The 16,044-nt window shown below is 38.5% G+C and overlaps 1 protein-coding gene across 1 annotated transcript in view; it reads left to right on the plus strand.

Annotated features, from left to right (window-relative positions):
- The first annotated feature begins 1,598 nt into the window (after positions 1-1,598).
- UCHL3 (ubiquitin C-terminal hydrolase L3) overlaps positions 1,599-16,044 on the plus strand; it is a 41,469-nt gene continuing 27,023 nt past the window's right edge. The window contains exons 1-6 of the mRNA XM_018071511.1: positions 1,599-1,739; positions 1,956-1,967; positions 10,695-10,823; positions 13,932-14,088; positions 14,454-14,539; positions 15,634-15,681. Coding sequence (XP_017927000.1) covers positions 1,698-1,739; positions 1,956-1,967; positions 10,695-10,823; positions 13,932-14,088; positions 14,454-14,539; positions 15,634-15,681 — 474 coding nt within the window. The 5' untranslated portion in view covers positions 1,599-1,697. The remainder of the gene's footprint in view (positions 1,740-1,955; positions 1,968-10,694; positions 10,824-13,931; positions 14,089-14,453; positions 14,540-15,633; positions 15,682-16,044) is intronic.

Raw genomic sequence — 16,044 nt, forward strand, 5'->3', positions numbered from 1 at the left:
CCCCATCCAGTATTTCCTTAAATACCTCCAGGGATGGTAACTCCATCACCGCTGTGTGTAATCACAGCTTCTGTGAAGAAATTCCTCCTAATGTCCAACCTAAACCTACCCTAGTGCAGCTTAAGACTACATCCTCTCGTCCTGTCACCAGCTGTCTGGGAGAAGAGGCTGAACCCCACCTTGCTACAACCTCCTTTGAGGTAGTTGTAGAGATCAATAAGGTCCCTCCTCTTCTCCAGGTTAAACACCCCCAGCTCCCTCAGCCACTCCTCATAAGACTTGTGCTTGAGTCCCTTCACCAGCTTCATTGCCCTTCTTTGGACCTGCTCTAGCACCTCAACATCTTTCATAAATTAAGGGGCCCAGAACGGAACACAGTACTTGAGGTGCAACCTCACCAGTGCCATGATGGGTTCCTTCATTTTTAGCCTTTCTGAATTAACTTGAAAAAAGGCATCTGGTATGCATCTGGTATGTGTACATATATAAAATGTAATTACACTGTATAAGCTATGTATCTATTACAATATGCTTCATCATGATGATTACGATATGCTTCATCATAGCCAAAAGGCCAAGAAATGCTATGTTTATGGTCCTGAGATGCAATGTATGAAGGGATTTGCAGCTTTAGAAGAGAAACGCCATCTTTAATTGGGTTTAACACATATTAGCAATAATTTTCAGCAGGTCATATGGGGACCTCACTGCCCGGGTCCTTCCTGCTACACACACTGAGGTCTTCTCAGGTGAGGGGAAGAGGAGGGGCAGGCACTGATCTCTTCTCTCTGGCAACCAGTGACAGGACCCGAGGGAATGGCCTGAAGTTCTGTCAGGGGAGAGGTAAGTAAGATATTAGAAAATACCAGAGGGTGGCTGGGCACTGGAACAGGCTTCCCAGGGAAGTGGTCATAGCAGACAACACTCTCAGGCACATGGTGTGACTCTTGGGGTGTCCTGTGCAGGGCCAGGAGTTCGACTGGATGATCCCTGTGGGCCCCTTCCAACTCAGAACATTCTGTGATGTAGGGGAGGCTCACTGCGACTGCCGCTCCTTCTGATTTCCCTTTGTCCCACCTCGCCCCATGTCCTGCCCCGTTCCCCATGGGTGTGTTTCCCTGCGCGCTGCCCGTGCCGCCGTTCAGTTCAGCTGCTGGAGGCCATTTCAGAGGGGCCGGGCTGTCGAAGAGCTTGGCGGCCGCTCCTCACTCACTCTCGGTTCCTGCCGGGATCGGCTCCAGCGGGAGCGGACCCGGACCCGGACCGGACCCGAACACGCACCGACCCGAGCCCGCCAGCGCCGCCGGAGGCGCCCCCCTGGCGGCTGCCATGGACCCCCCGGCGGCAGGGCGGCGAAGGCACCACCGCCTTGCCCGCTGGAGAATCCAATTGCTGGGGGGAGACTGAAACAGTGGCGGAGTGGGAAGAATTTGCCGGGCCTTTGCGCCTCGGAGCACCTCCTTGGGACGGATCGCGGTCATCGCCGCGTCCGCGCCCGCCTCGGCGCCGCTGGACGGAAGCGGCGCGGAGTTGCGGGCACGGCTAGCGTTTGTGAGGGTTTGTCTCCTCCTCGGCCCGCCCCCCTGAGCGGCGCGGTGGGCAGCCCTGGGTAGGCCTGAGGCGCGGTCGAGCGCGCAGGCGCTGGTCAGAGCTGCCCTGCGAGTTCGGCCCAGCCCGCCCGGAGCGCCACCGCTGCCATGGAGCCCCATCGCTGGCTGCCCCTGGAGGCCAACCCCGACGTGAGTGCCCGGCATGAGCGGTGGGAGGGCTGCCCGCCCGACAGCCAGCCTGCTGTGCGAGGATAACGGAGGGCGGGAGGATGGCAAAGGGCAGAGATCTCGGGGCCGCGCCGGGCTCAGCATCGCCGCCTCAGGGATGTCAGGGAACGGGAGAGGTCTTAGCCCGTGGATCCAACTGGGGTCATAACGCCCTTTTGTTTTCTGCTTTCTTTTCAGGTCACGAATCAGGTAAGCAGCTTTTATCTGAGGTAACCTTTAGTATCTCTGCAGCTTTGGGCCGTCTCGTCTCGTTTTGCTGTATTAAAGGCTCCTGCTTCTCCAGGGAGAGTGCCCCCTTCCTCATTTAACGCGTGTCCGCACTCAGTCGTCTCATGTTGGACCGTACTGGAACCTCTCACGTAAAGATACTATATGAAAGAAAAAAAAACCAAAACAAAAAACAAAAACCTAACAGTAAAAAGAGAATAGTTATGGCCTGGCTATTAACGTAATAAAATGTGTTTCAAGGTGGGTTTTAATTAATTAATTATTGATTAAATTATTATTATATATTTATATATAATGTACCAGTTATGGACATGGACATGATGGTTTTGTGCTCGTGTAAGGACCTGCTTGCATCTCTGTGTCACAGTCTCATTCTTCTTTGGCTGACTCTAAGAAATAATGCCACTTTACCATTTGCACTTTGCAGCTTATGCATGACCATATTTGCATGATTTATTGTTGCTGTTTTTGTCAGGGTGGTAGAACCCACACTAGAGAAAAGAAGCTTGTTCTAGCGCAGAAAACAATGCTCATGCTAAATAAACTCTGGCTGAAGGGAAATCACACATACTCCAGCCCTGCATCATGTCCTCAGTGATAATTCTGAGCGTCTTTAACAAGCATTGGAGGTCAGATGTTGATTTCAGCAGGCCTGTTGATAATGTTAAAGATGGCGTTTAAGCCAAAAGGCTCTGAAGCTTCCAGCGGTAAGATTACATTCTTAAAACTATATTGTTGAAATATTTTGGAAACTGGGAATTTTTGTGTGTGAAGAATGTCTTGTTTGGGGTTTTTTGTTGTAGCTGCTGTAACGTGCAACCTGCATCTGCAGGAGAGTTAAGGGTTATTTGATGCTGGGTGGTTTTGTACTTTGTAGTTTCTTAGGGCAAATAATTTTACAATTCTTACCGTATTGCTGCTGTGGAGCAGTTTGAGATGTTTGTAATCTCAGTTTCCTGAGTTAAAATTGACAACCTTTCCTGGGAGCCCTTCCTGAACATGTGCTATTACTTCCTCATGTTACTTGTTTTTCTTTTTTTTTTTTTTTTTTTTTTTTTTTTTTTTTTTTTGAAATTCAGAGACTAAATTTCAGTTTGGAAGAAAATAAGTGTGAATAAATGACTAGTAGAATTTCAAATTCTCTAACTTCTTTTGACTTTCCAAATATTGAGATGAGCTCATCATGGTACAAATTAGGTAAAGTAGAAATTGAGGAAGAAAAACTAGTGACTGGTGTTTAAGCTGAAATATTTTATATCACTACGTGTTTGTTATATGGAGAAAATCCTAGAAGAGTGTTAAATGAATACTTTTAAGTGTATTTAAAATCCATCTCTCGTGTTCATTGGCTCTGCATTGGTGATGGATGATATGTGTCACTTGTGGATGAATATGGATTATAGGAATTTGTACTCTACAAGTAATTACTTGTTAATATTTCTGTGTAGAAAAGTCCACCTGAGACCAGTTAGACTTCCTGAGCAGTCTTAACTGAGCAGTCTTAACTGCTTCCTGAGCAGTCTTAACTTGTTATTATCTAGACTGAGTCACTGCCACTGGAAATCTTTAAAAAAAAACAATGGTGAGCATTGAATGTGAATACACCTTGCCTTATTAGTCATTGTTCCTTTTAATCTCATAATTTCAGTGATGAACTGTGTAGCAACAGGGCTGTTAGTCACAAGTTATTCATACCCTGCTTATGTTAAAACCAATAATAATAGTAATTCAAGATTCAAAGGAAGTTGCAAACTTCTTTTTAGAAAATCCTGTTGAGTTAAGGGATATCTGCAAGGACAGACATTTTTTTGCAGTACTCTGTACTGTGCTCTGTAAAATATTCCAGAAGTCTTCAGGATTAAAAAAAAACAGTGGTGTGCCTCCACAAACTAAAATGACGTGCTAGGTGTGGTAGTGAACTCTTAAAACAGAAATTTCAATGGCTTGTAAAAGGCATGGATTCTGAAATTTTGGATTGTAGTTAAAACTCTCATTACGATTTAACAAATGCTTAGGCTGTTTTGATTATTGTATCAATTTCCTTTTTTAATAGTAACTAGAAAAGAAGTGTACTAAATGCAGGTTCATTTGCTTTTAGCATATTCTTACCATACTGTGTGCTCTCTAGTTTTGAAATATAAGTTGTAAATTTGAGGATTTCAGTCTTTGTGGTAGAAATTCAGCAATAATGGAGAAGAACTGGTATTTCTCAGTTATGGGGTGTGTGAAATCATTCAAAAATATCTCAAAAGTTTTTCTATATCTGAAAGTACTTATATTATAATTCAAGTCTAGGAATTTCCAAGTCCTTATTGTATATAGAACGTCTCTATGCCTATGTGCTAGAATTATTTAAAGCTTCAGAAACTGGCTGGTGAGGGTAAAGAGGAATATTCTTTCTTAAAGATTTCCAGTGGCAGTGACTCATTCAGAATACCACAGCTGTGTGTTCGTAGTGATGTTTTTAAGGAAGAATGTACCACAGTTAAATGTGCCACACAGTGGTAACTGTAATGAGTGAAATCAGTAGTTAAATGTACCATACAGTGCTAAGGTAATTGTCACAGTACTTGTTTTTTTCTCCTTCACTTCTACAGTCTTGACAGAATGAATTGTTGTCCACCTCTGATACAGAATGAGTTGATGATTCAGCATTTACAAAGCTCCACTTTGTGTACAGTGGTGACAGGGAATGGTTTCTTCTCTTTGACCTTCATCTGGGGGGCCTGCTGTGACCAGTGCCACCCTTCTTCCTGAATCTCTTATGAGTTTTTCCCCACTAATGGGAGAGAGAAGGCAAGAAAATCGTGTTTATCTGCCCACTGTTTACCACATGATGCTTGTCTGTGTATCTTGTTCTCAATTTCTTCTACTACCCAAAGAAAACAAACCAGACTACATGCAAATTTTTGAGTGAAAAGATCAGAACACAAGCTGATTGTTCTTCATCATGATGTTGTTTCAGTCTGGCTTGCAGCCCACAATTGATTGCCCAGCAAGTGTAAATAAACAAAAAAGTAGTATTGATGGATCTCTTTCTTGATCTCCTACCTTTTTTCATTCTCTCTTCCCTTTCTTCATTTCACATATTCTAAGAAATATCCTTACTTCCTGGGTAAGGTACCATTTCAACTCCCATCATCATTAAATCCAGATAAGGGTAGAGTAGTTGACTGCATCTGATGAGTGCTAAAGCAGTGGCTTCAGGTAGCTCAAAGTTAAACTGTTGAGAGTTGGCTGTGGCTTGGGTTTCTCTTGCCCCATAGGGCCAGAACTTCCTGGTTCTTAGTTACCTTCCAGCATTATTTTCAGGCCTTCAATCCTGCTTTTGGGGGTTGGATTTTTTTGTTTGGTTGGTTGCTTGGTTTTTTTAAGCCATTAAGGTATTGAGAGTCAGCTACATAAAGAGATTTATTTTAGCCCATGAGCACCCTTGACAACTGTGACTTTAAAGTTACAGGGCAATAAAGATCTCAAACATAGAACAACTGGCAGAAACTGGATGCAGCCAGTCTTCGACCACTTATGGAACAGATATCTTCAAGGTGTTAGGCAAATACAGAGATGGATTAAGTATTAATTATCTTGGAAACAGTATCTTCCTAAGGTCTTTCCATTTTCTGAACTCTGAAACACTATCCCACAAGCTTTGCCAAAGGAAAGCTATACTGATCAAAGTAATTGAAAAGACAGTGCTTATGGTTTTTTGAAGTGTGTTGGGAACTAGTACTCATAGATGAGCTACTGTGTTGGAGTGAAAGGATGTCAGAAATGGAGAAACATAGATGTCCTTCTGAAAATGCTTAGCTAAACTTACTTTTTTTTTTCAGGTGAGGGAGTGGAGTTTAACTCTTGTGGTAAGCAGAATGAAAATAGTGGAGATAGCATGTATCTCCACTTGGAAAACAGCCTGTTATTATGGGTGTAGACTGAGAAAGTGGAAAACTAGGACTGTGTGTGTGTCCTTCTGTAAAGACAACACCTCAGAACGCCTTCCACAGAGCCATCAAAGGGGGAGTGCTGGGGCTGTGGCACAGCATAGCAAAGACAAGGACAAATATGAAGGGATTGTAGATGTCCACTGAAAGAGCACGTCATAAATGGCTTCTAGTTTAAGATACCTCCAGCTATGTAGCTGTCTTACAGAGTTTAAATAGGTAGATATTTTGCAAAGAGAAAATTGTAATTTGTTTTGGGGTTATTATTTATATGGATAGTTGAAAGATTGACTTAGATCTCTCTTTGTGTGTTTTTCAGCAAATGAAAGCAAAGAAAATCATATCTTTAATTTCTCTATTTGTACTTGCCTCTTCTGGCCTTTTCTTATGCTCTTTTTTGCTCAGTTTCTTAGTTCTTGTAACAAGGAAACCCTTACTGTCTTGAAGACAGAATGGGGTGCTACAGAGTGGAGAACAAGTGACAGTGGTTCATGTCATACTTATCTTGTTGCACTGAAAATGCTGTTCCCCACTTCCACATTTTCCTTTCTTAAAGGACCAGCAGAATCAGTAGAATCCAATTATTGTTATAGTAGAACTGTAAAAAAGAAATATGTATAACAGCTTATTTAGAAGAGTGGATTTATCCAGCTCATCCCTGTTATGAATGACTTTTTAGATCATGGAAACAGGTCTCTTAAGTATAAAAGGGTATCCTGTTTTGAACCAGTGGCTCAGTAGCTGCATCTCAGGACTCTGCTGGAAGCATTCTAAAGCTCTTGCTTGTTGGGATGGTTTTGAAAGAAGCCTGGGTCAGCTGGTTAGTCCAGTTTTGTACGTGCTTTGCATTTCTGCTTCTGGGATGCCTGGGGCCAATACATACGGCTTTGCCTGGGCATACTCAGTATTCAGTTTCCAAACTACTCCATGGATATATTAAAAATATATACCTCTCATTGTGAAGAACAGGAACACTAACTATAAGTCAGTACTGCTCTTTTAGACACCCTAAAGAAATAAACACAAGTGGAAGGATAAGAATTTTGTGGGTGTATGTTTTCTCACATTTTTGATCATGTTGATGTTGAAAGTGTTCTTTCTCCCTCCTTCATTGTAAATTTTGGAAAACAAATTTGTCATGATGATAAATGGGCTGTGTTCTCTGAACTTTATTATGAGGTCCTGAAATAGAGAGCTTGAGGATATTAAAGAATTTGTAATAGATCTGGAATGTCCCAAGGAAGTCTGTTATAATGGAGCATCCCTTGTTTGAGCAAGATCATAATGGGACCATCCTAAGTGAGAAGTAGGTGGTAAAGAAGAGTAATGCGCCTCATGTAAGTTCCAGCTATCTCTTTGTTCCTGATATACCTTTTGACCTGCTGTACAGAACTAAAGTTTCTACAGCTCCTGATGTGTCACTGATGTGACATGCCTTCTCTGAGATTTATTGAAAAATGATTCTTTTGTTTTAATTCCATAAATGTTAAAAGAATGAAGAAATATATCCTTATAATACCCTAACAATAAAATATTATTTGCGTGGTTCTTTTATTTTTAGAAAGGAATTTCACTTCTGAAACAGACCTGGGTTTGTTATATGCCTCCAGGAATGATGTATAAAGAATTGAAAGCAAAATATTGTGCATTTATATTTTTAATATAGATTAGTTTAATAAGAATTGGATACTTTAAAGGATGAATAATTTTCTTGATGATAATCTCATCAGTTATATTTTACAGCGATGCTTTAATCCACTGAGTGGAAGTACAATAAATTGTAGACTTCGTTTGTGTCTTGGTTCACATTTGTGCTTAGAAGAGGATTACAACAGTTGGTTCTTCCTACAGAAGCTCTTTGACTTTGACATCTGAGTGTCTGGAAATGTTTGTGTGTTTTGCCAGTTTTATGTTTTCACAGTTGCAACTTGTATACAAACACCTCACTAAAATATGGAAAACTCAAAGTCTTCGGTATAACGCCTTAGTATTTAGAATGTGACTATCTTGAAATATTTGCAGATGCTGTCCAAATTTAATTGCACTTAAATTTCAAGGTCCTATTTTGTTTCAGTTTTTGTCTTCACTGTTTTTACATGCATGTGACAAAGTAGAAAAGTGCGTTGCTACTTCAGACAATGTTTAAATTGCGCATTTACTACTTCAGAAGTTTTCTGTTAAAATAAATTGCACCCTCACGGGTCCTTACCCCACTTACCCTTTCCACATCGCCATCAATCCCACAGATCAAATCTTCTTTCTGTCTCTGTAATTGTGTTGGCAGAAGTAGTATTCTTAACGGCTGAAGTCAAGTCACCTGGATTGCCTTTGTCCCACTGCATTTCCATTCTGTTTTTGAGGATCCTTAAATAATAAGCACGATAACTTTTCCTGTTTTTTAAATTAAATAAATCTCATGAACCTAAATGGTAGCTGGTGTGCCTCAGAACAGAATTGTGTATTAAAGATAACTGCTCTGTGTTTCTTTCAATGCTTAACATCTGGTAGGTTAAAGTAGTGGTACCAACAATGAAAACAGTATAGGTTATACCACATGCTGCATAGGGAACATGTCTGAATGTTCTTACTGTAGTGTTTTTGCTATTAACCAGCATTTAGACATACAGATTTACAATTTGTTATCATTTAGAATAGAATGAGGTAGGCTGGAAGGGACCTTTTGAGTTTTTCAGACCAGCCATGCTCTGTTCAAAACAGATTCTCAGCAGCCTGTCAAGTTCGGAATTTCTCAAAAGACAGGGACTCCTCAGCCTCCTGGGCAGTCTGTGCTAGTGTTTTGCCATGGTTGTTATTTTTAAAATTTATTTTTAAATGCCTTCCTTATCGAGTTCAAATTTGCCTGTATTTCAGCCTGTGTTTTCTCATTGTTTTACTGTGTGCTGCTGAGATGATTCTGCCTCCATCTTCTCTGCACTCTCCCTTAGCTAGTTAAAAACAGCAATAATCAAGTGAGAAAGAAGGGCCTTCTGTGGGAAATTAGAAATTCATAGTAAGTGCAGATAAGGGGTGCGGGTGTGTATGTAAAGTAATTTTAAAAGTGGCTTTTTGATCGTGGACCAGTGAAAAACCAGGAAATGTTTTTCAGGAAAGTATTTTAAAACAACAAAAGAGACAACCAAAAATATGATAACAATCAGTAAAAGAAAGTTCTGAAACAGTTAATACTAGATACAGACGTGGGGGGGTTGTGGTGGTGGTGTTCCTAATCTCCTGTAAGACTTCTGTAATATATCCAAGTTTTTTTTTCTTTTCTAAGTAAAAACTCGAAGACCTATAAATCAGCAGTGTGATAAGCAGTGTCTGTGAAAGAGAATCTGATACTCTCTTGTGCAGATCTAGGGCTGCTATTTTATGTTATGTTGAGTTCGTAGTATCATTAAGTTAAGAGAAGGTAAGCAGTGGAAAGTGAGTGAGCCCTTGAAGTACCCTAACTGTTCCTTCCAGTAGAATAAAATTGTTTGGGTAGTCACTGAGTAATTGGAACACAAAGCAGCACAGGTCTCTCCCTATAAGTGACACTGTCTAAAAAGCATAGAGAGCTGTCTGCTGTCCTTTAACAGGAATGGTTTTGTCAGTGGGGAGGGGTACTTCACCTCCTGTTGCCTTACTAATTCCGTTTTGTACCAAAATCTTTGTCTGGCCTAGGAAAGAGCCAGAAAATGAGTGAGGGAGGGGAAGATACAGAAGTTTAATGTAGGTGTTAGTGTAACTTATTAAAATTGAAACTGTTGCTGGTGACATTTATTTTTCTGACTTTCCTGTGTCACATCTAATACTGATTTTTGTCCCACTAGAGAACTTTACCTGGTTCCTAACAACTTGGTTTTATTCCTACAAAATTTCTTTTCCCTGTCCTTGCTAAATACAGTCTTGCCTTTTTTTTACCCCAGTTGCCAAAGATTACATACTTGACTGTCACTGACTGAACTCCATCTTTTTCTTTGCATGTATCCACATTAAAAATTAGTTCCATATATTTGTTTTAAGGATCCTTCCCGTCCTGCCATCTGTTGCTCAAATCTTACCCAAATGTCAACCTCTTACACAGGGGCTCATGCTGCACAGTTTTTAATATCTACTTAATTTTTAGAAGGATATTTTAATCCTTTTTTTTTATTATTTTTTCCAAGCCTGAACAAAACCCTCTTGATACACAGAGGCATATCTTCTTTGCCTATTTTGGGTCTGCTTAGTATTTTATTTTTGTTTTATGGTTCTACAATAAATTCGTTAGGCAGATTGAGTGTTAAGATCACTGCTTGTCAGACTAAACCTGTGCTCTTGCTGTTCCTCTGTAGTGCTGACCATCGTTTCTTGTCATCACTCTCATTGCTTACTAGAAGTTACAATTTCTTGGATTGTAAAGTTTCTAGGCAGTATTGTAGCAAGAGTAATAGAAGGTGCTCTATATCTGTGGAGTTCTAATTATGTTAAATACTTAATTCAGGAGTTTGTAATGCTTTAGTAAATAGTGCTGTGAGTGTTTCCACTTCCCTTTCATAAAGACTATTAAAATGCATAAAACATGGGGATTTTGTGTGTCTTTGTTAGCACTATGATTTATTCAGCCTTATTTCTTAAAACTTGAATCTTATTTATTCTCCTTAAATTTTGGAAAATATGACTTGTCGCAATGTATTTCACATTGTAAATACTCTGTTATGCTTCTGAAAAGATAGTATATGAACGTACTCATTTAATATTATACTATTTTTTTTTTATTTTCCAGTTCCTCAAACAGTTGGGTATACATCCTGACTGGCAATTTGTAGATGTTTATGGTATGGAACCAGAGCTGCTTAGCATGGTGCCAAGACCTGTATGCGCAGTGCTACTTCTCTTTCCAATAACAGAAAAGGTAAATGTTTATTTAATAATCACTTAATTGCTTTGGTTGTAAATGAAATGGGGATCAGCAGTTTGAATCTTGTACTTTAGTGCCATAATAGATTCAAGGTGAGACTGAAGCCTTATTCAAGAGACTTCTTAATTAAAAATAACACAACAAAATGCTTCCTTCAGAACCTTCTTTTGATAACTTGCAAATATATTGCTAATTTCTTTTCAAATTTGAATGGGAAAAGCTAACGTAGAAGCAGAGAGGAATATCTCACATTTTTCTATTACACACAATTTAAGGCATTTTTTTTTTAATATGCACTGTGAAATGGATCAATTCTGCTATTTTTAGCAGAAAGCTACAATAGCAAAGGCAAAATAAGAAGTAGAGTGGAGGACTCTATCAAGTGCAACTCCTTTTTGAGTTTTCATCCTGTTGCACTGACCAAACTTCCATTCACTTCTAGTTCAGTCATCAGTATTGATATGGCTTTTGCTTCATGGACAGATGGGGTGTATTTCTAAGATGAAAGACAATTTCCACCCCTTCTTTCTCTATATTAGACTTTGGAGCACTTGATTTGGTTAAACATTCAAGTCTGATTCTTTTTCTGTCATCTTGTGTGTCTACATGGTGTTATTCATAGTGATCTTTCAATTTAGAAAAATCTTATGTGATTGTGATAAGGTCAGCCAAGAAGCTTGGAGTGAGTCTGCCCAAACTTCATTCTTTTAATATGTCCCTCAAAAAGAACACGTGGTTTGTGAGGACAAACCACTTAGCTATTAAAGCTTAACTTCTACAACAAAATGCGTTTAAATACAGAGAAGAGTGACAGGTCAGTCTTTTTACACGTTAGGTCCTGTAAACCTCTGCATTCTCAGTTTCTCCAAAACAGCTATGCAGGCAGTCTGTTTCGAGCTTTATTTTGGCCACCTTGATAGTTTTGAACTTAAGCAAGCTCTTCACTCACCTGTCTTCAGGAAATGTCCTCTCTGTCACCTTTGAGGCATTGTTATCTGTGTGCTGTAGTTTGTGCCTGGCTGCTTGAGCTAGAGGTCTGAGCTCCTTCCATGACTGTCAGTTTTGTTTTGCCTCCCTACTTATGTAAACCACCTTTTTTTGGACCATGTTATGGGAGCACTATCCAGTGGAAAGAACAACCTTCCTCTTGTTCCAGAAGGTGTATCCAGTTTCATCCTGAAGAAGCATACGACAAAGAAAACCAGAGAAAAAAACATATGCTCTGTTGCATCAATCAATCAAATTTGTCCACCAGCCAAATATTCAGCATGTTAATCCTTCTGAAACATAAGGGACACAAGTGTTTCTGTCAACTGTTTAGCTTGAGTGCATGAAGGCTGACTCTTTCGTGTGAGGTCCCAATGTTCTGAACCTTTTGTTGTTCTGTGTGAACTCCACAAGACCCTTCAGCATTATTTTGTATTTCTGGAGTAATTTTCTACTCCTCAACCTCCCTTTCAGAATGGCCTGTAATATTATGTTTTTCCTTAATTTATTATTTGTTTCTGTTTCTTGGCTGTGTCTATGTTTATGAAAATATGCCTCTTAATTAATTTTGCTGCCTTTGCAAACACTTCTCTGACATGTCTATTCTTCTGTCTGAAGTTCCATTTTTTCATGTTTCCTATATATCAATTGTCTTTAACTTGCTTTTAGGGCAAGATACTCTTGTTGTCATACAGGTAATTTTAGGGTTGTTGTCCAGTCTAAAATTCAATGGCTTTCTTAGTCTGCATTGTGGGTTGTGGATAAAGTGAATACTGTGAGTGTTGGCCATATTGGACATGGTCTGATGAATAGGATAGCTCAGGTTAGGAGGTGATCTGGTCTATGCCTTGCTCAAAATTGTATTTTTGGTGTTCTCAGCATTTATGTATTTATTTTTTGCCCTGGAGTTTATTTTGATTGGCAGGGAATAAATGGCAGCTATATTGTTTACCTTCTCTACTCTGAACTTTTTGTCCAATTAAGCTCTATAAAATTTTTATTTCAATTAAGCTTAGTTTTTGTTAACTTGTAGATAAGTGGTGATAAATTAAAATGCTTTGTAATTCTCTTGATATTAGTTAGATTATGAAGAACATTCAGACAAGATGCAAGTGTGGAATAAGATGCTGGAAAAATTTCTTGGGTTTTTTTTGTCACTGACGGTACACAGAGTCTGAGGGAAATTTCTCATGAATTTTCTGGAAGAGTTCCTTGATAACATTCTGCATTCATACGTTGCTTTTGTCACATTTGTATAAAAACCCCATCTATTTAAATTTTTTTTGTCTGCAAAAGTACCTAGTAAAAGAGGCAAAGGAGGAAGCATTGTCTGGAACATTTGCGGATTTTTTTCTTTCTTTTTCTGTTTGAAATTAAAATCTTAAAAAAACGACCAAACAAAAATAAAACAAAGAAACAAATCCAACCAAAAAAACCCCTCAGTGCTCCCCCTAAAGGACCAACAAACCACAGACAACAAAAAAACCTCCAAAAAACAACACACTATTGGGCAGTATAACAGATTTTAGTCAAGTATTATCTGTATAAAACAAGTACTGAACAAGATCGTTCAGTCAAACTAAATTCATTTTTACTACAGAAAATATTTTTTTTATGAATATGGCTTTTGAAGGGCCTGTTTTAGGGCCCTGTAAAAATATATAAATGTGTTTATATAAATCTTATTTTATATTCCTGGGAAAAATGAAATGTAACAATGAAACTTTTAAGAATGATTAATCACCTGAAGTATTATGGTTTTCTTGAAAGCACTTTGAGCCCTGTGTCCTTAAAAAGCCTTTTGTTGAATTGAAGAGAGATGATGATGGGTGCTGAGATCAAGGAAATAATTTAAATATTTTTGAAGTTATGTCAGATAACACATAATTCAAAATAATGTTTCAAATGTGACAGTATTTTGGTTAGTCTCAAGGCATTGGTTTAAGAAACAATATAGAGCTGTTCAGGTGAGTAAGTTTACATACACCTGTTGGACCACCCACGTTAAATATTTAAAATTACAATATTAGTTAGGTGTTGCTTTTTATACATTATTTTTGCTTGATAACGTAGCTATTTGTACTATTTGTGAAATGTCTTTAACTGTCTTTATAGTATGAAACCTTCAGAACAGAAGAAGAAGAGAGAATAAAAGCTAAGGGGCAAGACGTGAAATCATCAGTGTATTTCATGAAGCAGACCATTAACAATGCTTGTGGAACAATTGGGCTAATTCATGCTATTGCAAACAACAGAGATAAAATGAACTTTGGTAAGTTTTTTTGGTTGGGTTTTTTGTTGGCTTTTCCCCTTTTTTCCTTAAAGGAAAGGGATACATTTTGTAGAGGAAGGATACGTTTTGTACTGTTTTCTCTGAATATAACCATACATAAATTACGAACTCTGTTCAAAGTGCATTTCTACCTATAATTACAAAACCAGTATTTTATACTAATTCACAACTAAAGCACTTGAAACGTTGCAAACTGCAGCAGGTAGCAGTTCCTCTTGCAGTCAGCCTTCAGGGTCTTTAAGATATAGTGTAATTCTATCTTCAAAACTTTTGTTGGATTCTGTAAGCTTTGAATGAAGTTGCAATTAAAACATGAGACTAATCGTTTTTTGGTTTTTTTTAAGAAACTAATTCTTCACTGAAGAAATTCCTAGAAGATTCATTATCTATGACTCCTGAAGAGAGGGCCAAATATCTAGAAACTTATGAAGTTAGTATATGTTTTTACTTTTATTTAAAATGGTATAAGAATTACTTGCATGAGCAGGTACTGTCTTGCTCTTGACTTGACTCAGTGAAGCACCTAAACAGTTTGGTTTTACAATGAGCTTGTGATCAGACAGTTGCTACAAAGAAAACTCTGCTTTGGTATTTTAGAGTATTCCTTGCCCATAGCTCAGTCAACAGAATGGTTTTTGTCAATGTTCCTCATCCATATTAATTCACTGGCTTAGTTTAAAATTACTTTGAAATGCATGAGAAATGCGTGCATAATCTTCTTTTTTGTGTGTTCAGGATGCACTTTAATGGTCAACTTAAGCTGATTTGGTGCTATTGCTGAAAGGATGGTCCTTCTGCTTTCTCTTTTCATTTGTGCCTTCTAGTCATATCTCCGTGGTTTTAGCAGTTGAGGCACACAAAAGAGCTGATTTGGCTGAAATATAATCTCCTTCCCCCAGGACCCCAGACAATGAGATGAGCTAGCTAGTAAAGTGGTTAGCCTCATCATTAGTGCTGTTCAAAAGGATGTGACAGAAACATCTGGCCAGTGGTGAAAGGAGAACAGCATGGTTGCTCCTGATGGTAATGATGATCCTCTGTAAAAATGAAAACCTTGATGATTTCTAAATCTGAGTTCAATTTAAGCTTATTGTGAAGCCCCCAGGAATATGAGTGTTAACATGTAGTTCAAGGAAGTAGTAACAAACAGAAACAGCATAGGTTTGATGACATTTTCTATAGAAATATACAAAATACCTGGTCAGAGCTTCTATCTAAATTATTTTGTCTGCTCGGGAAGTGATGGAAAACAAAAACACTTGCTTGTAGTGTTTTCTTTGTGTAAAAGTACAATTTCAAACTGTCAGATATTTGATCTGAATTAATTGTAATGAAACTGAAATATTGGTCTTCCACGATCTTTGGATGTGGAGATTATTTGTTTATTATCTTATTTATTTATTACAAGCACTGAACAAAAATAGTTACATCTATGGCATTTGAGATAACAAAGAGCATAAGTAGATCTTAAAACATTGGAAGTCTCTCATTTTAAGGTCTGATTGAAATATGTTTTAATTTTAGGCTATTCGTGTCACTCATGAATCCAGTGCCCATGAAGGTCAGACTGAGGTATTCATTTTTTAAAAAAGTCTTTGTTAATAAATACTTTGAGTTTAATATAATTGACATAAGAACAATAATATATTAAAGATTTACAGTGAAATTGAGATTATTGCTTGGTTTGCAATATTGTGTCATAAGTCCAAGATCAGGGCACAAAGTGGCATTGTTGGGGGGAGAACCAAAATTGAAGCTTGGGGTTTTATATTTGTTTGGTTTGGGGTTTTGTTGTTATTTGTTTGCATTCAGTTTTTTAGCTCTTATGTAACATGGAAGATCTTTTCAAGCTTCATTTCAGAGTAAAGCAGACAGTAATACTATTTTTAATGAAAGTTAAGGTTTTGATGTTGCAAATTTGTAGGAAAGACTGTA

This window comes from Manacus vitellinus, unplaced genomic scaffold (assembly GCF_001715985.3).
Source record: "Manacus vitellinus isolate BGI_N305 unplaced genomic scaffold, ASM171598v3 scaffold_2_pilon, whole genome shotgun sequence".
Taxonomy (NCBI): Eukaryota; Metazoa; Chordata; class Aves; order Passeriformes; family Pipridae; genus Manacus; species Manacus vitellinus.